This window comes from Eurosta solidaginis, chromosome 4 (genome assembly GCF_040869045.1).
Source record: "Eurosta solidaginis isolate ZX-2024a chromosome 4, ASM4086904v1, whole genome shotgun sequence".
NCBI lineage: Eukaryota > Metazoa > Arthropoda > Insecta > Diptera > Tephritidae > Eurosta > Eurosta solidaginis.
The window spans coordinates 268,848,306-268,869,496 of record NC_090322.1 but is presented as its reverse complement, the minus strand read 5'-3'; the positions used below and the strand labels follow the sequence as shown (position 1 = coordinate 268,869,496).

Here is a 21,191-nt window from a genome sequence, read left to right as displayed (position 1 = left end):
ACAATAGATCAAAATAAAGATTGCAATGCTTCGAAGCCAAATAATAATAATAATTATAACAATAAAGTGAGCTAATAAAAACATTTCAGCAACGAATCTATAACGGTTTTGAGGTTTAAGTATATGTATTTAGGGCTCTCATCTCGAGAAGGAATTATTCCGCCGCCAGGCAATCACCGTTAAACCGTTGCCCAGGTTATCTCATATTTTAGCAGAACATTTTTTACAACAATACGAAACTTTCGATTCTATTTGGGAATAAATATTTCCTGGAACGGTCTATAGTACAAGCATACACACCCACAGGTACTTACCAGTTTAATTATTTTAATTAACATCCAATTGTTAGTAGAGGTTGTCATGAGTTTGAAAAATACTGGTGCTAACGGCAGATAGTTCTTTGGATTTTTTCGGGCCAATTCACAAATCACATTCACAGCAGCAGATTGTACACCTTCAATAAAACAAAATCCATATATTATTTAAAAAAAAAAAACAAGGTGAATGAATACTAGAGCGCATGACAAAAACACTTAGGCAGAGGGCCAATTCACATTTTGTGAAGTGATAAAATGAAAAAAAAAACTAATATTAAAAATTTGGGCGTCGGGGCCGGGCCGCACCGGGTGTCACCTTTTTTGGGGTGACACCCACCCGGTCTCAAAAAATCGCTTGGACAAAAATTTCTTTTTCTAGGATTCCCCCACTAGCTCAGCTCTATGTATAATTCGGGGATTTCTGCAAAAGAGTCTGACGCTGTCTTGGGGGATTCGCCGTTCCAAACTCGCGATCTTTGACGTCTCAGTTGCAACATTTCGCATTTGTTTCGTGAAGTGTGTTGTATTTGGATGGCGTGAATTGTCAAATTGTCTCTTCAAGATGTAGTCACTGTTCGAGATCGTGCAAACTAATGCTTTGCTTTTGGCGAATACTGAAAACTGAAATTAGCTAAATTTACTGATTTTTATGATGAGGTCTCAGAACCGAATTGGATAGGAGATACCAAGACTGCGAAGACATTTAAAACCCGCTAATGTTACGGTTACTGAGTGGGTGTCTCTAGATTTTTTAAAGTTTATTGTAGAATGGGATCTAACAGAATCTCTTCCTAATCTTATGATTGTACAGAAATTGTTCATGACGGTTTGAGTGTCCGTAGCTTTATGTGAGAGAAGTTTCAGTAAATTAAAATGAATAAAAAAAAACTATTTTCGGACAGCAATGACCCAATCGTGGCTTAGCAATCTTGGTATACTAGCCATCGAACACGAGGCAATACAAAATATAAATTTCGATGAAGTAATTGCTGAGTTTGCAGCTGGCAAAGCTAGAAAGAAGAAATTTTAATTGTATAACAATTCCTTTTCTGTCTTAGTTATTATTGTGTTTTGTTATTTCATTTTTTTTATAAATAATAAATGATCCATGACCTTTATCATATACAATTTATTGCTTTTTACTTTCGATGGGGTGAAACCACTAACTTTCGCACCGGGTGCCACCCAAGGTAGCTACGCCACTGAATAGGAGGCAAACAATTCACAATTGCCAGATAAGTACTAAACTGCATAATTCCTTAGTATTATTTTTCTAATTTTACGGTAAGTTTATTATGTATACCAGGATCTACTAATGTGACTGATTAAAAGAAATTTTATGAAAACTTCCTCAGTATTTTTCTGATTTTGTGGTAGTATATCATGGACTGGTGGAAATGAAGAAAGGACATTTTATGAAAAATACGAAATCGTGCAATTCCGTAAACCTGTGAACATACGAAACCTACATCAAAATTTAAATTCACGGCTGAACGCAAAGCCATATCATGGTTCAATCACAAGAGGTTTGCTCGACTGACAAATTTTTTGACAATTGCAGCCATCTTGCTCCCAAATCGAATTGACATCCATTTACTGTGTTGTTTCTTTGCGATTTTTCGAAAAATATTAGTAGCAGAAATAGGAAGCAATCAGTTTACAAATACCGGAGAAATACTGAACTGTATAATTCTTAGAACATTTTTTTTAATGTTATGGTAAATTTATTAACTATGCCATGATCTATTAGTGTGGCTGAGCACTATCATAAACCTATGAACACGCGTAACCTTAAACAATTTAAAATTCAACGTCAAAAACTCGACTAGTAAATCGATTCACGTAAAAATGTCGTTAGTAAATAATGTAGTTGCCAAAACGAAATGTACTCATTGAGCATGTTAATTTATTCATTCCGTATGTTCGGAACATTCGTCTCCATTTCAGATCTTGTTGAATCGTTTTATATTTGTAATATTATGTATATACTTATTTGGAATATTTGGACCTCGTTAGGTAGCATAAAACGTACCGAATATTCTAATTTAACGGTTTATCCGGAGAACTTCCATGAATACTTAAATGGATGAGAGCTTTCCGAAATTTCAGAATAAAAATCTCAATAAAGTAGCACGACCGCAAAAAAGCTTAACTCTTCTGTCAAAGTGAAGGCCGGAATATAAAGTTCTAAAACAATAAGCCATTTTCTTTCATCTTTTTGTCAGTTCATTGCGGCGGCTGAGTAGAGTATCACCCGATGTCGGCTGTCTGTTCAAAATATTTTTCAAAAATCACCCGATGTCGGCTGTCTGTTCAAAATATTTTTCAAAAATCTCCCATTTCAGGATTTGTCACAAAAACTATTAGAATTAGATTGAAGAACGCCTTACCCCAGAATGCTTTTCATTAACTCCCTCTTATGTCAAAATACATTGATCTTATACTCATATAGGGAGTTTTTGAAACAAATTTTTAGATAGTGTATATTTGAATAAAATTCTATCGTACGGCATTCTACAAACAAATTCTGAAAGAATGACCAAGCCAACATAACTCTTTATTAACAATTGTTTTTGTTTTTATCGGCCCATTGATAAATGATTCAAGGTTCGATTCGAGCTCAAGGCCAGAACAATAATTTTTTTTCTAATGATAATTATTGTTATTTTTAAATTTTTCTAAATTTGAAAAATTGTATTTTGTTTGTGGAATAGTAAGTAGACAATTTTTCAGACAACCTGCCATAGCTGCGCAGATAGATCCATTTCGAAGGGTGCTAAGCCTTCATCATCAGTACGCTTTAGGCATGCTGCGCTAACCATTTAGCTATACGGCGGTGGTTTGTTTGACTGGCAAATTTGCTACTTCTATTCCTTTTTACCAACTATATTTATTCAGTGTTGCGCCATCTGCTGCAAATCACTGATAATGCTGGATTTTTGTTTACTTGACATACTCTTCGACGTTAATTCCCTCGAATGGCAATGGAACCATTCGTAGTCGTGCCTGAAGTTCGAGTTTATTGCCGGAATTCAATCCACGGCTCTCCAACTCCTTCTTCAGTTGCTGGACCTTCAATTCACTCCACTTTGCCATGTCCAAGTTGTATTCGAAGTCTTCGGAATTTATTCAACAATTCCTCTTCTGACACCAATTGTAACAAATTTACTGAAATTCCGGTTATTCCAAATCTGCTAACGTTCGAATCACTAAACTGTTGAATAAATAACTCCAATATTTAATAATGCAAAAATGGTCTTTATTAAAGTATTTCACAAGAACACTTATACTTCGCAACTAATAGCTTGCTTAAACAAAACTGATTGTCGTGCCTCTACTGTTGCTGCCTTTTAGACTGTCTGGTTTCCTCGTTGCATACTTCTAGGCTTTTCTATTCTAGAATTTACTAGTTAGTTATCAGCTACAAAATCACCAGCCACAACTACGTTTATAGCTTCTCATATGCGCGTGTATACGAGAGTAATACTTGCACAAATTATTGCCTTCTTTTGTGAGCATCTCAGATAAGATATATGCATGTGTTTGTGCGTCTCTTCTCCGCTGCTCGTATGGACATATGGGTAGACATGATTGATTTAATGATGTGCATACAAGTCACTGCTTAGCATCGGCTTAGAGGTGATAGTATCCCTTGGTGTTGCTAATATTCGTCACAATACATTTTATATTTACCTTTTAGCGCTACATACAGGATCAGATGCAAGAATTATTTGTTGTGTAAGTGGTGAGTTCTCTGAATGTTGAATATTTGGTCTAGAAAACGTGGAATTCAACGTTTACTACGTTTCCTATCCTGAGAGAATTACCCCATTGATTTTTTAATTTATATTGCGCAAACTTCAAAAAAATAATTAAGGTCGATCAGAAGAGAGAACGGTTATACCTTGTAAGTGTTTTTATCATGCTCATTGTGAATTTATACAAGTGGCGAATGTTTGAAAAAGCATTAGCAATAGTAAACAGCCTCGATCACGTGTTAAACTGCTGTTCGATTACTTAAATAATTTGCTCAATAGTGTTTTTCAAACATTTTTGTAAGTTACTGGTATATTACATAATACGTATTTAATAATATTTGCTTAACTGCCTGCTCATATTTTTTCGATTCTCTGGTCATTCGTGACAGCCTTTCCCCCTGTCAGCCTTATTTGACATGTAGGTATGGCAATGGAGGAATAGATTGTAAATTCATACAAGCGTAAAATGTTTCTATTCCTCAATTGCCATATCTACCTGTCAAAGAATAGCTGAGAGGGAGAACGGCTGTCGCGAATGGCCAGAGACTGGAATAAAGATTTGTTTTTTGCTCGCCGTTATTAAATTGAAGTGCATGAATCGCCCATTTGTGTTTCAAAACAGCTTTTCTTTTTATTGTGCATACAGAAAAACAGACTACATATTGATTTTAATTTTAAAAATCTAGTTATTAGATAAATTATGAGCAGCCAGTTAAGCAAACATTTTAAAATATGTAAATAATGCAATATACCAGTCGTTTACAAACAATTTTTAAAAACACTATTGGCAAATGATTTAATTACTCAAACAGCGATTGAACAGGTGATCGAGGCTGTTTACTATTGTGAACGTTTTTCTCAAACATTCGCTACTTGTATTAATTCACAATGTATTCTTCACTTGTAGGAATTCACAATGATCGCGCTAGAGCGTTTGTTATATTAGCCGTGTTTTTTTTTAGATCTGTAGGAGTTTACGCTTAAACTTTATATGGACTGCTAAGCGTCAAACTTTAAATACACCTCTGAAATTGCTGCGTACTAAATTTCCATACGCATTATACTCAGATGTAACTGAAATATGTGTCTATCTTTCACCCTCTACACTAATTCTATGTATTCTATGCGTGTATTATGGCCACCAGAGGTTTGCGTCTCCGTTTTAGGTACACCCTGCTCTGTAGCTAGTTATTTAACCAATGCCGCTAGATGGGTCTCGCAAGCATTATCTAAGCGAGGATAAGCGTTTTTTTACGCGCAAACGTAAACGTATATGCTTATAAAAAAACACGGCTATTATAACATTTTATAAATAAAAATTAATAAATGTAAGTATATGCGCGTAAGTTTTATAGTCGTTTAAAGTCCTCAACCGATCTTGAGAAGAAAAGTGACTTGAGGCCCCGCACCTGGCGAATATAGATTACATTTTGCCAAAAATTGCGTATATTTGGCTCAAATAAATACATATGTACCATATATATTATCTGTATAGAATTTTGGAAAAGTAGGCGGTGCCACGCCCCCTTCCGGGAAAAGGTTAAATTCTTTATATAGCCACACATTTTCCAAGTATTTGTTGTAGGGTTTCTATATATGAGGGAGTTCAGATAGGTGAAGTTGAAAGATTGCATGTGGGATCGGGAGCGGTGCCAGGGTGGAACGGCCGTAACGTTGAAAACACACATTTGTATTGGAGCGCAGGCGTAAGTAATGTTATGTTCTGATATGAGTTATGCTATATTTACCTGGATCCGGGTCTTCTAGTTTTTCTTTAAGCTTGGGAAATGCAGGTCTCAATGCTTCTGGATAGCGCAAAAATACTTTATACATCATAAGGACGGCTTTCATACGTAAATACGGTTTTGTGGAACTCATCTGCAATGAAGTATAAATTTTTTCTTTAAGCTGTCACAACTGAGGTGTTCACAAGCTTTCTGCCTTACAATGGGCGCTTTCAGCGAACACAACTGTTGAATGATAATTTTCTATACGCAACGTTGAGTATTTTGGTTGGGATTTTACGTAAAATTACAGAGCATGCGCTCAACGTGTTTATTCGGCTATCTGGCAGTTCTTTGACACTTTAAAGTATTAATTATGATTAAAACTTTTCTCTTGATATTATACTGAAGGATACCTATTGCATTTGGCAGTTAGCTCGACTCGCCGTTCAGAGAAGAAACTTTCTATCGCTTAACTGACGGAAACACGTTTGCAACGTATCAACAGAAATAGTGTTCGCTGAAAGCGCCCAATATGCGACGCAGTTCTGCTTTGACAATTACCAATATTACTTACTAGTGTCATAATATCATTCGCAAGATCTCGCGATAAATCTGGCGATATAAAACAGCTCAAACCACTTAGAGCTACACCAGCATCATATTGATTTTGGGAATTCAAATCTTTACGTATCATATTCGTTGTCAACATTAGTAACTAAAAAAATTAGAATGAAAATTTTTACTTTTACTTACTGTTCCCAGCAAACACAGTTTATAACATTAGAGAAATGTTGTGATTTTACATTAGAATTATAATGTGCACCTCAACACGAAAACTAGATTGCAGAACTAGGTTAGAATTCGATTTAAGAACGATTTGAGAAAGACAAGAAATGCGGTTTTGTCACAGTTATCGGTTATGTTAAGGCATGTCCTATCACTCATCCTTGGTGTTATACAATAGAATTAAAAATCGTGAAAAGTTGTGCCAAAATATTGGTAGTTGCAAAATCACTTTTTCAATTGTAATAATTAAAAGTAGTAAGTGAAAATTAATAAAAACAAGTAAGGAAGGTTAAGTTCGGGTGTAACCCAACATTACATACTCAGTTGAGAGCTATGGTAACAACATAAGGGAAAATAACCATGTAGGAAAATGAACCGAGGGAAACCCTGGAATGTGTTTGTATGACATGTGTATCAAATGAAAGGCATTAAAGAGTATTTTATGAAGTAGTGGGCCATAGTTCTATAGGTGGACGCCATTTAGGGATATCGCCATAAAGGCGGGTTGTGCGCTGGGCTTGGGACCCGCCACGTAAAACCATACTCCAATGAAATATAACAACAAGCCTCGGATAAATACACTCTCTATTGATGACGACCATGGCAAACGTTTGAAGGACAATGAATTGAGGGCATGCACCTGGAACGTCCGCTCCCTGAATGGGATTGGTGCAGATGCCCGGCTGGTTGATGTCCTCGTCAAAGCAAAATCTGACATCACCGCCATCCAAGAAATGCGTTGGACGAAGCAAGGAAGAAAGAAGATCAAAAATTGTGACATATATTGGAGTGGCCATGCGAATAAGCGCAGTTTCGGCGTCGGATTCGTGGTGGGAGAGAGACTTTGTCGCCAAGTGCTGGCGTTCACGCCTGTGGACGAGCGTCTCGCCGCTATTCGAATAAAAGCAAAATTTTTTAATATATCATTCATCTGCGCCCATGCGCCGACAGAGGAGAAAGACGATGAGGTGAAAGACACTTTTTATGAACAATTAGAACGCACATACGAGCGCTGCCCCCGTCATGATATAAAAGTCGTGCTTGGCGACTTTAACGCCAGGGTGGGCAAAGAAGGTGTTTTTGGCCCTACAGTCGGAAAGTTCAGCCTACACAATGAAACTTCTCCTAACGGACTGAGGCTGATTGACTTTGCCGGTGCTCGAAACATGGTCATATCAAGCACGAGGTTCATGCATAAAAAGATACATCAAGCTACATGGCTGTCTCCTGATCGAAATACTCGCAATCAGATCGATCACGTTGTGATAGACGGACGGCATGCCTCCAGTGTTTTAGATGTGCGAACGATCCGAGGGCCTAACATCGATTCGGACCATTATCTCGTTGCAGCCAAAATACGCACCCGCCTCAACGCGGCTAAAAACAAGGAACAAAAAACACAAGGAAAGCTAGACGTCGAAAAGCTTCAATCACAACAGACTGCCAATGATTTCGCAACTCGACTCTCACACCTGCTCTCTGAGGGCACAACTCATCCTGAAGGAATACAGGAGCAGTGGGAGCATATCTCCAAAGCACTTCATACTGCCGCCGAGGAAAAAATTGGTTACCGGCGGCCACGAAAAAACAACTGGTATGATGAAGAATGCCGCGTTGCAACCGAAAGAAAAGACGCTGCCTACAGGGCTACGTTAAAAGCGAGCGCGACAAGAGGAGTGTGTGAACGCTATCGTGAGTTGAAAAGGGAAGCGAGACGCCTTTTCAGGAAGAAAAAAGCAGAAGCAGAAAGGCGTGAGTGCGAGGAGCTTGAGCTGCTAGCCACCAGGAATAACGCCCGAAAATTCTACCAAAAAATACGGCGACAGACGGAAGGTTTTAAGACCGGGGCAAACTCCTGTAGGAATGAAAACGGCGACCTTGTAACTGATGTCCAGAGAGTGCTTAGATTATGGAGGGAACACTTCTCTGCTCTCCTAAATGGAGGCAGCAATTCACCGCGCAGAGATGAAGAACCCGATCCCGCAATCGATGATGATGGAATATATGTCCCCCCGCCCGATTATGACGAAGTTAGAATAGCAATAACCAGATTGAAAAACAACAAGGCCGTGGGCGCTGATGGATTGCCTGCGGAGCTATTCAAGTTCGGCGGCGAGGAGTTGGTAAGGCGCATGCAGCAGCTTCTTAGCAAAATATGGGCGGACGAAAGCATGCCCGACGGTTGGAATCTAAGTGTTCTTTGCCCAGTCCACAAGAAGGGGGATACTGCAAAATGCACCAACTATCGTGGAATCAGCCTTCTTAATATCGCATATAAGGTCCTTTCAAGTGTATTGTGCGAAAGATTGAAGCCCACCGTGAACCGGCTGATTGGACCTTATCAGTGCGGCTTCAGACCTGGTAAATCTACCATCGACCAGATTTTCACAATGCGCCAAATCTTGGAAAAAACCCGTGAAAAGAGAATCGACACACATCACCTCTTCGTCGACTTTAAAGCCGCCTTCGACAGCACGAAAAGGAGCTGCCTATATGCCGCTATGTCTGAATTTGGTTTCCCCGCAAAACTTATACGGCTGTGCAAAATGACGTTGAGCAACACCATCAGCTCAGTCAGAATTGGGAAGGACCTCTCCGAGCCGTTCGAAACTAAACGAGGTTTCAGACAGGGTGACCCCCTATCGTGCGATTTCTTTAATTTGATGCTGGAGAAAATTATACTAGCTGCAGAACTTAACCGCACTGGAACAATATACTATAAAAGCGTGCAATTACTGGCATATGCTGATGACATTGATATCATCGGCCTAAACACCCGCGCTGTTAGTTCTGCTTACTCCAAGCTGGAAAAAGAAGCGGTAAAGATGGGTTTGATGGTGAATGAGGACAAAACGAAGTACCTGCTGTCATCGAGCAAAGAGGCAGCGCATCTGCGCCTTGGCAACCACGCTACTGTTGGCAGCCATAATTTCGAAATAGTAAAAGACTTCGTTTATTTGGGAACCAGCATCAACATTAGCAACAGCATCAGCACTGAAATCCAGCGAAGAATCAATCTTGCCAATAAATGCTACTTTGGACTAGGTAGGCAATTGAAAAGTAAAGTCCTCTCTCGGCGAACGAAAATCATACTCTACAAGTCACTTATCGTACCCGTCCTGCTATATGGGGCAGAAGCATGGACCATGACAACAGCAGATGAAGCGGCTTTGGGAGTGTTCGAGAGAAAAGTTCTTCGAAAGATTTATAGACCTCTACGCGTTGGCGATGGCGAGTACCGAAGAAGATTTAATGATGAGCTGTACGAGCTATACGCAGACATCAACATAGTCCAGCGAATTAAAACGCAGCGGCTGCGCTGGCTAGGCCATGTTATGCGAATGAAAGATGATGCTCCGGCCAAGAAAGTGTTTCTATCGGAACCCGCCTATGGAAGCAGAGGTAGAGGGCGGCCCCCACTCCGTTGGAAGGACCAGGTGGAAAACGATTTAAAATCCCTTGGTGTGACCAATTGGCGCCGGTTGGCGGAGCGAAGGAGCGACTGGCGCGCCTTGTTGGACGGCCATAACCGTTTAGACGGTTAAGCGCCAATTAAGTAAGTAAGTAAGTAATCCTTAGTTCCATAGGTGGACGCCGTTTCGAGATATCGCCATAAAGGTGGACCAGGGGTGACCATAGAATTCGTTTGTATAATATGGGTATCAAAAGAAAGGTGTTAATTAGTATTTTAAAAGGGAGTAATCCTTAGTTCCACAGGTGGACGCCGTTTCGAGATATCGCCATAAAGGTGGACCAGGGGTGACCCTAGAATTTGTTTGTACAATATGGGTATCAAAAGAAAGGTGTTAATGAGTATTATAAAAGGGAGTGATGCTTAGTTCCACAGGTGGACGCCGTTTCGAGATATCGCCATAAAGGTGGACCAGGTGTGACCCTAGAATTTGTTTGTACGATATGGGTATCAAATTAAAGGTATTAAGGAAGGTTTTAAAAGGGAGTGGTGGTAGTTGTATGGGTGGTCGCCTTTTCGAGATATCGCCATAAAGGTGGACCAGGGGTGACTCTAGAATGCGTTTGTACGATATGGGTATCAAATGAAAGGTGTTAATGAGTATTTTAAAACGGAGTAATCCTTAGTTCCATAGGTGGACGCCGTTTCGAGGTATCGCCATAAAGGTGGACCAGGGGTGACCCTAGAATTTGTTTGTACAATAAGGGTGAATGAGTATTTTAAAAGGGAGTAATCCTTAGTTCCATAGGTGGACGCCGTTTCGAGATATCGCCACAAAGGTGGGCCAGGGGTGACCCTAGAATTTGTTTGTACAATATGGGTATCAAAAGAAAGGTGCTAATGAGTATTTAAAAAGGGAGTGATGTTAAGTTCCACAGGTGGATGCCGTTTCGAGATATCGCCATAAAGGTGGACCAGGTGTGACCCTAGAATGCGTTTGTACAATATGGGTATCAAACGAAAGATGTTAATGAGTATTTTAAAATGGAGTAATCCTTAGTTCCATAGCTGGACGCCGTTTCGAGATATCGCCATAAAGGTGGAGCAGGGTTGACCCTAGAATTTGTTTGTACAATATGGGTATCAAAAGAAAGGTGTTAATGAGTATTTTAAAAGGGAGTGATGCTTAGTTCCACAGGTGGACGCCGTTTCGAGATATCGCCATAAAGGTGGACCAGGTGTGACCCTAGAATTTGTTTGTACGATATGGGTATCAAATTAAAGGTATTAATGAGGGTTTTAAAAGGGAGTGGTGGTAGTTGTATATGTGAAGGCGTTTTCCAGATATCGACCAAAATGTGGACCAGGGTGACCCAGAACATCATCTGTTGGATACCGCTAATTTATTTATATATGTAATACCTGCCAAGATTTTAAGGGTTTTTATTTCGCCCTGCAGAACTTTTTCATTTTCTTCTACTTAATATGGTAGGTGTCACAACCATTTTATAAAGTTTTTTCTAAAGTTATATTTCGCGTCAATAAACCAATCCAATTACCTCACCATGTTTCATCCCTTTTTTCGTATTTGGTATAGAATTATGGCATTTTTTTCATTTTTCGTAATTTTCGATATCGAAAAAGTGGGCGTGGTCATTGTCGGATTTCGTTCATTTTTCATACCAAGATAAAGTGAGTTCAAGTAAGTACGTGAACTAAGTTCATTAAAGATATGTCGATTTTTGCTCAAGTTATCGTGTTAACGGCCATGCGGAAGGACATACGAACGACTGTGTATAAAAACTGGGCGTGGCATCAACCGATTTCGCCCGTTTTCACAGAAAACAGTTATCGTCGTAGAATCTATGCACCTACCAATTTTCACAAGGATTGGTAAATTTTTGTTCGACTTATGGCCTTAAAAGTATTCTAGACGAATTAAATGAAAAAGGGCGGAGCCACGCCCATTTTGAAAGTTTCTTTTATTTTTGTATTTTGTTGCACCATATCATTACTGGAGTTGAATGTTGACATAATTTACTTATATACTGTAAAGATATTAAATTTTTTGTTAAAATTTTACTTTAAAAAATTTTTTTTTTAAAAGTGGGCGTGGTCCTTCTCCGATTTTGCTAATTTTTATTTGGCGTACATATAGTAATATGAGTAACGTCCCTGCCAAATTTCATCATGATATCTTCAACGACTGACAAATTACAGCTTGCAAAAGTTTTAAATTACCTTCTTTTAAAAGTGGGCGGTGCCACGCCCATTGTCCAAAATTTTACTAATTTTCTATTCTGCGTCATAAATTCAACTCATCTACCAAGTTTCGTCGCTTTATCTGTCTTTGGTAATGAATTATCGCACTTTTTCGGTTTTTCGAAATTTTCGATATCGGAAAAGTGTGCGTGGTTATAGTCCGATATCGTTCATTTTAAATAGCGATCTGAGATGAGTGCTCAGGAACCTACATACCAAATTTCATCAAGATACCTCAAAATTTACTCAAGTTATCGTGTCAACGGACGGACGGGCGGACGGACATGGCTCAATCAAATTTTTTTTCGATCCTGATTATTTTGATATATGGAAGTCTATATCTATCTCGATTCCTTTATATATGTACAACCAACCGTTATCCAATCAAACTTAATATACTCGGTGAGCTCTGCTCAACTGAGTATAAAAATGCGTGTGCTCTTCCATATTTCAAATTAACGCAGAGCTACATACTAAAGAACAACGTGAAAGCGAAAGTTTCGTTTAAGATAGGCTTTGTGTTATTATAAGAAGCCTTTAAAATATATGCATACCAAGTATATACACATTAAAAGTTCTTGATATAATAAAACAATGAGAATTGAATTGATTTTAAACAATTTGAGTGCATTTGATTGCGCTTCAATTTAAAATTCATATTGGAAATCATAACGAATTATAGCATTATTCTTGAGATTTTCGCAAATCGTCCTCTAACCTTCTACCTTAGAGAAATACATGATTGGTTTTCTTATAGTTCTCTAACTTAAATATTTGTTGGGTTATTACAGATTATTAATATTATATTACAATACATAGGGATTAAAGATGCCAATTTTTTTGATTTTTATAAACGCGGGATTTTCTGTATCTCGGCATGCAATCGCAGGATGCCGGCATTATTCCCGGGATTTAGATATTCGTTATTTTGCTACCGTTTAACTTGAAAAAAAAAAAAAATGAATCAATACTGCTTATGAAACTCCGCAGTTGCGAAGTATATGTAAAACAAAAAAAAAAAATTGTAATACTTAAAACAAATTCGTTAAATTCATTGAATTATTTTGAAAGTTGTCCTTGAAAAAAAGAATTTCCAAATATTAATAATTATAATATTTACTTTTGAAGAATTTAAGTGAACTTTATGCATAGTTTTAAATAGTGATTAATATGCTTTATGTTTTAGAATATTTTAGAAAAATGATACAAGCACTTTTGTTCAGCAGAGTAGCTAAATTTAAGTCAGGTTGGGTTATATTGAACTGGCCGGCAAATAAAGATCTAACATTGACTGAATATGTTCATAGTGTTACCAGAATTTGTTATATGCATGTGACGACAGCATGCAGTGCCCAGTTCATATGTTCATCATGGGCCTTCAGTCTTTTCCCTTTAGGATATGGGCAACTTTGTAAGTCGAATAGTGTAGGATTTGCATATGATCTTAGAAATTTTGCAACCCTGCGCGTCCATGCACGCCTTTCCTGCTTGATGGATCATATGCAACTGCTGTCTTTTATTCCTATTATCCTGGCGTACTGCTATATGGCCATACTGCGGAGGCACGAGGGTGAAGAAGGGAGGAACCTTTAGAAACCCTAGTACAACGAAACGGATGAAATTCCGGAAACATGTAGAAATAAAACTGGAGCAACGTAAGGAGGTTGCCAATGTGGAGGAACCGGGGTAGTCCAATGATTTGCTAACAAAGATGCTTATGAGTGCGTATAACAGAGCTTGCACTCTAAGAAGATTTAGAGGAAAAGCAAAGTCGACGTGGTGGAGGAATGAGCTGAGCCATCCTAGAAGACAGGTAAAGGCAATGTTTAAGCTGGCAAAAGCCGCGTAAAGAAAAACGTGCCGGGCGAGTATAGGGATCTGTTGAGGTCGCATGGAGATGGAGGCTTTGAGGAGTGTTATCGATGTTGATGGTTCTTTGCCGAATGAATATCCGGTATATTCCGGTAACAAGCATCATTAAAGTATTACCTCAACCATCTGGGGAACGACTTAATATGACCATATTAAACCTCTCCCTAGTTCCATGAGGAACTTGTGGTCGCCATGGCTCCGCCTCCTAAGTATGTGTTTGGTTCATACATTTTTGTAACAGGATTCGCCACGCGTAGGTGAGGGTTGCGGAAGCTATGAATTGCGCTTATAAGCCCCTTGAATCCTGTGCGGACATCGAGTGCTCCAGCGAAATAGCGCGGTTGAGGAAAGTTCTAGCAAGGGGAAACATAGTCCAGTGACTAATAAAGAAAGAGAACGGGGAATGGTCACGTAAAAGTGAAGAGTTCCTTGAGGCGCTTTTCGACACACATTTCCCATCGGGCGATAATTCAGAGAGCCAGCAGACAGCACTCACACTTCGATCACGCAGCGGTTGTGCCGGCCTCGGTGACCGATACCTAGATCGAATGGGTGGTGAAAACTCTCTCTAAGTTTAAATCGCCGGGCCAAGATGGTATATTCCCAGCCATGCCACAAACTTCGAGTAGAGCGGTCATGGAATGGCTTAAATTAATATTGAATGGGTGGATAAGACTGACTCATACACCGCAATTTTGGAGAATTGCTCCTGTAGCTTTCCTACTAAAGACGAGGAAGATCGCTCATATGTACCCCAAAGACTACGGGCCCATAAGCTTAACATAATTTCTGCTCAAAGGCTTTGAGGCTGATAGATGTGTACATAAAGTCAAACGTGGATGAAAAACTGCGTATACCAAAGGTAAGTCGGTAGACACGGCACTGCATAGCGCGGTTATAAACATAGATAAAGCCCAGGAATATACGGAGTATGCCTTATGAGTCTTCTTTGCCATTGTCGGGGTCTGCATAAACGGGCAATCATGGATGGCATTAACTACATCGAAGTATATCCAGCCATTACCAGATAGATGGGCTGCATATTAAATGGCAGGAAGATTAGTTCACAATGGGGGTTGTATGAGGCCACGAAATCGGCGGACAGAGGCCGCCGCAGGGCGGGCTGTTCAGGCGGTTCGATCTGTCAAACTTAAGGCATACGCAGATGACGTTGCAACTGTCACAAATGGATCGTGTCTTCCAACAATTAGCTCTTCGGTGGATTTGGCACTTCCGGATATACATACCTGAGTGTACGTGGGGTCTATCGCCATCTCTTTCTCATTGTGTATTTTCAGAGATTTTTAATCCTATCCTACACTATGGAGTCCTTGTTTTCTGTACAGCCACAAAAAAGAACCTTCCTCAAAAAATTAAGAGGGGGTTTGCAGGCTATCAATGCTTAGCATTACGGGAGCCATGGAAACAACCCCGACGGCTGCACTGTATGTCATTCTGCACATTCGAACTGTAAACCTGCTGGCAAAGAACATAGCGTTTACAACTACAACGAGGCTCAGGGCAAGACGCACAGACTACCTTATTCCGTATCTGCCCTTCGAAGAGGCTCTTAGAGGAGGATGGTTGGCGCAAGGGTACCCAAATGGCGGACGAGGCGATACACGTGTACACCGATGGTTCCAAAGTAGTGAAAGAAGAAGGGTCTGCATTCGACTGTGCTCATCTGGTAATAAACATATCCCACACATCCATGTTTCTAGCAAGATGGCGAATTTCATATTATTAGTAGATTCTCTACGCCTATGTGAAGTCTTGGTCGGATTCAATAGGTTATGTATTGCGCTTCACAACCAATTGGTCGCCTTACAGCTAGGATATAAACAAGCAACCAATAATTGAACTGAGAAAAATAAAAGAAAAGTTATCAAAAATCGTCATGGCATATCCATTTTAACATTTTTTTTTATATTTCCTCATTACCAGACATGAGTTTTAAGAATTAAATACTCACCTCGCTTTCAGGATGAAAACATTGACTTGCTGCCAAATATCCAACGCGTTTACATGTAAAGCGGGATGAACTCATTACTTCGATTATGTTGAAGCCAGCCCAAGATATATCGTATCCTAGCATTTGTATCTAAAAAGTATGAAGTGGTTTACAAGTATACATAAGTGATTTAGTATTAAGTAATGTTCTTATTTTGAAAAGACTAAATTCATGCAATTCAAAGAGAAAATCAATATGCACTTATAAGATTACAATATGTTTATTAGGGTGGTCGTTTTTAATCAAATAAACGATTTGTTCCAGTCTCACGCTTTCAGACGCTTATATCAAAGTCAAGAATATCACATATAAATTTTAGGACAATATTGGAGGCCTTTTAGAGGTGTCACAAAAGGTCAAACTTAAGATTTCTCTATGGGAACTATAAAAACATTAATTAAATTTTTTTTTTCTACTTAATACCCAAAATCGACAAGCTAATTAGTAATATCACAATGCTTCGCCCATTCAGTAGGGGCTGCCACTCAAAAATTTTCATCAAAGTCCTTTAAAGGGAGTTTCAACAGGTTTGAACTATAGGGATGTTGCTTCTAGAGCCATAGGTTTCATATTACAATTGGTTGGTGTCATGTCGGGACTAATCGCATGCAAGACATACAGTACGTATGTATGTCGGAGTTGGGCCAGACTGACTCGTCTCTCCCTTGGTTAGGTCATGTTGAACTGGCTGATAAATAAAGACCTCACGTAGACTGAATGTGTCCATTGTGTTACCAGAATTTGTTTAACGACCTAGCGGAAGAACCCCAATTAGGTGCCAGGATTTTCTGTCATGGAATAACTCCGTACTCTTGGCAAATACTAGAAGTTTTGTAGGACCTAGCTTAATTGCTCATCCTGCTATATGGTGCAGAAGCATGGACCCTGGCACCAAGCCTCCGGCTCAATTGTGGACCCAAGATCTCTTTCGAAGCTCAGACACGGGACCATATATTCCGTTTGCCCGATATTAGATGGTGCTATACTGTCGGGCTAGTTTTTAGCGCTCCCGTTATGCTAATCATTGATAACCTGCATACCCCCTTAAGTGTTTTGCTATACTTACTCTTTTGTGTGGCTTTCCACCAAATAAGGATCTCATAGTAAAGTATGGGTTTGGTAGTCTGCTTTCTTCTCCTGCAAGACTTACATAGTGCATATTGATAACGGGGTTCACCCGGCGCGACCCAACAAATTTGATTACCGACTCTATGTCGATCAGTCATAGGGCTTTCATATGTTTATATGGATCAAACTTGTCAGTAGGCTGGTGTCGGATCCCATCACCTTATCCCTTTTGAAGGCGGAGCTAGAGCAGTTGTTTGCTGGGAAGTCCAGGTTTGTGACAATTTAGCAAAAACTGTCTGTTCGGCATTTCATTGCGCTCTTTATGTTGAGCTCTTTTGCCTTACTATGCAGAGATGTTCAGGGTTCATAAGAGGATATCCCGGGGCAGTTATTAATGCAGCATTTTGACAGGCCAGTGCATTTTCCAGTGTGTCTAAAAGTATTATAGAATGTCGCCCCTGAGATTTTTGGATGACTGGCAGTTGACAGCGTGATACCATCGACGTGAACTTCTAATATTTGCCCCAGCTGCTCCTTTCACAGTGTGGCGCGAGGTGAAGAAACCGGAAAGACTGGGGAGATAGCTATTTTAGAATCTAATGGATGTTAATGCTGTTTGCGATATAACGATCGACTCGATCATTGGTAGTTAAAAATATTTAAATATCTAAATATTTCATCTGTAGTACGAAATTTCGCTAACACTTATAGTTCTTCAAATACATTTTTATACTCAGTGTGATTTGCACTCATACCTGCTCTCTGAGAACACAACTCATCCTGAAGGAATACAGGAGCAGTAGGAGCATATTTCCACAGCACTTCGTACTACCGCCGAGGAAAAAATTGGTTACCGGCGACCACGAAAAAACAACTGGTACGATGAAGAATGCCGCGTTGCAACTGAAAGAAAAGACGCTGCCTACAGGGCTACGTTAAAAGCGAGCGCGACAAGAGGAGTGTGTGAACGCTATCGTGAGTTGAAAAAGGAAGCGATACGCCTTTTCAGGAAGAAAAAAGCAGAAGCAGAAAGGCGTGAGTGCGAGGAGCTTGAGCTGCTAGCCACCAGGAATAACGCCCGAAAATTTTACCAAAAAATACGGCGACAGACGGAAGGTTTTAAGACCGGGGCAAACTCCTGTAGGAACGAAAACGGCGACCTTGTAACTGATGTCCAGAGAGTGCTTAGATTATGGAGGGAACACTTCTCTGTTCTCCTAAATGGAGGCAGCAATTCAACAAGGCCGTGGGCGCTGATGAATTGCCTGCGGAGCTATTCAAGTACAGCGGCGAGGAGTTGGTAAGGCGCATACAGCAGCTTCTTAGCAAAATATGGGCGGAAGAGTGCATGCACGACGGTTGGAATCTAAGTGTTGCTTGCCCAGTCCACAAGAAGGGGGATACTGCAAAATGCACCAACTATCGTGGAATCAGCCTTCTTAATATCGCATATAAGGTGCTTTCAAGTGTATTGTGCGAAAGATTGAAGCCCACCGTGAAACGGCTGATTGGCCTTATCAGTGCGGCTTCAGACCTGGTAAATCTACCATCGACCAGATTTTCACAATGCAACAAATTTTGGAAAAAACCCGAGAAAAGAGAATCGACACACATCACCTCTTCGTCGACTTTAAAGCCGCCTTCGACAGCACGAAAAGAAGCTGCCTATATGCCTCTATGTCTGAATTTGGTTTCCCCGCAAAACTTATACGGCTGTGCAAAATGACGTTGAGCAACACCATCAGCTCAGTCAGAATTGGGAAGGACCTCTCCGAGCCGTTCGAAACTAAACGAGGTTTCAGACAGGGTGACCCCCTATCGTGCGATTTCTTTAATTTGATGCTGGAGAAAATTATACTAGCTGCAGAACTTAACCGCACTGTAAAAATATACTATAAAAGCGTGCAATTACTGGCATATGCTGAAGACATTGATATCATCGGCCTAAACACCCGCGCTGTTAGTTCTGCTTACTCCAAACTGGAAAAAGAAGCGGTAAAGATGGGTTTGATGGTGAATGAGGACAAAACGAAGTACCTGCTGTCATCGAGCAAAGAGTCAGCGCATACGCGCCTTAGCAACCACGCTACTGTTGGCAGCCATAATTTCGATATAGTAAAAGACTTCCTTTATTTGGGAACCAACATCAACACTAGCAACAACATCAGCACTGAAATCCAGCGAAGAATCAATCTTGCCAATAAATGCTACTTTGGACTAGGTAGGCAATTGAAAAGTAAAGTCCTCTCTCGGCGAACGAAAATCATACTCTACAAGTCACTTATCGTACCCGTCCTGCTATATGGGGCAGAAGCATGGACCATGACAATAGCAGATGAAGCGGCTTTGGGAGTGTTCGAGAGAAAAGTTCTTCGAAAGATTTATGGACCTCTACGCGTTGGCGATGGCGAGTACCGAAGAAGATTTAATGATGAGCTGTACGAGCTATACGCAGACATCAACATAGTCCAGCGAATTAAAACGCAGCGGCTGCGCTGGCTAGGCCATGTTATGCGAATGAAAGATGATGATCCGGCCAAGAAAGTGTTTCTATCGGAACCCACCTATGGAAGCAGAGGTAGAGGGCGGCCCCCACTCCGTTGGAAGGACCAGGTGGAAAGCGATTCAAACTCCCTTGGTGTGACAAATGGGCGCCGGTTGGCGGAGCGAAGGAGCGACTGGCGCGCCTTGTTGGACGGCCATAACCGTTTAGACGGTTAAGCGCCAATTAAGTAAGGAAGTGCTTTGCACACAGAGTACATTAACTTTGATTAGATAACGGTTGGTTGTACAGGTATAAAGGAATCTAGATAGATATAGACTTCCATATATCAAAATCATCAGTATCGAAAAAAATTTGATTGAGCCATGTCTGTCCGTCCGTCCGTCCGTCTGTCCGTTAACACGGTAACTTGAGTAAATATTGAGATATCTTCACCAAATTTGGTACACGAGCTTGTCTGGAACCAGAATAGATTGGTATTGAAAATGAGCGATATCGGATGATAGCCACGGCCAATTTTTATATACAAACATTTTGGAGAACAAAAAAAACCTGATTATTCAGTAAATAATACACCTAGAATGTTGAAATTTGACATGTGGACTGATATTGAGACTCTTGATAAAAATTTGAAAATTTTTTTTTAAATGGGTGTGGCACCGCCCACTTGTGATAAAAACAATTTTACAAATATTATTAATCACAAACCAAAAATCGTTAAACCTATCGTAAGAAAATTCGGCAGAGAGGTTGCCTTTACTATAAGGAATGCTTTGGAGAAAAATTAACGAAATCGGTTAAGGACTATGCCCACTTTTATACAAAAGATTTTTAAAAGGGTCGTGGACGAATAAAATAAGCTATATCTTTGCAAAAAAGAGCTTTATATCAATGATATTTCATTTCCCAAGTGGACTTATAACAATAAATAGGAAAAAACTTCAAATTTAAAAAAATGGGCGTGGAAACGCCCGTTTTATGACTAAGCAGATTTCTACGTTTCGGGAGCCATAACTCGAAGAAAAATTTACATATCGTAACAAAATTGGGTACACATATTTTCCTTATAGCAGGAAATATTTCTAGTAAAAATGGATGGGATCGATTAAAGACCACGGCAACTTAGATATAAAACAAGTAAAGAAGGCTAAGTTCGGGTGTAACCGAACATTACATACTCGCTGAGAGCTATGGAGACAAAATAAGGGAAAATCACCATGTAGGCAAATGAACCTAGGGTAACGCCATTTAGATATATCGCCATAAAGGTGGACCAGGGCTGACTCTAGAATGCGTTTGTACAATATGGGTTCAAACGAAAGGTGTTAATGAGTATTTTAAAAGGGAGTGGGCCTTAATTCTATGGGTGGACGCCTTTTCGAGATATCGTTATAAAGGTGGACCAGGGTTGACTCTAGAATGCGTTTGTACAATATGGGTATCAAACGAAAGGAGTTAATGAGTATTTTAAAAGG

The 21,191-nt window shown here is 39.9% G+C and overlaps 1 protein-coding gene across 3 annotated transcripts in view; it reads right to left on the bottom strand.

The window, feature by feature from the left end:
• The window catches only part of g (adaptor-related protein complex 3, delta 1 subunit-like garnet), a 164,306-nt gene that overhangs the window by 77,632 nt on the left and 65,483 nt on the right, over nucleotides 1–21,191 (bottom strand). For all 3 annotated transcript variants that reach the window (XM_067786062.1, XM_067786064.1, XM_067786063.1), the window contains 4 exons: nucleotides 16,107–16,235; nucleotides 6,377–6,517; nucleotides 5,824–5,953; nucleotides 315–454 (listed from right to left, as the gene is read on the bottom strand). In XM_067786062.1, the coding sequence (XP_067642163.1) occupies nucleotides 315–454; nucleotides 5,824–5,953; nucleotides 6,377–6,517; nucleotides 16,107–16,235 (540 nt within the window). The remainder of the gene's footprint in view (nucleotides 1–314; nucleotides 455–5,823; nucleotides 5,954–6,376; nucleotides 6,518–16,106; nucleotides 16,236–21,191) is intronic.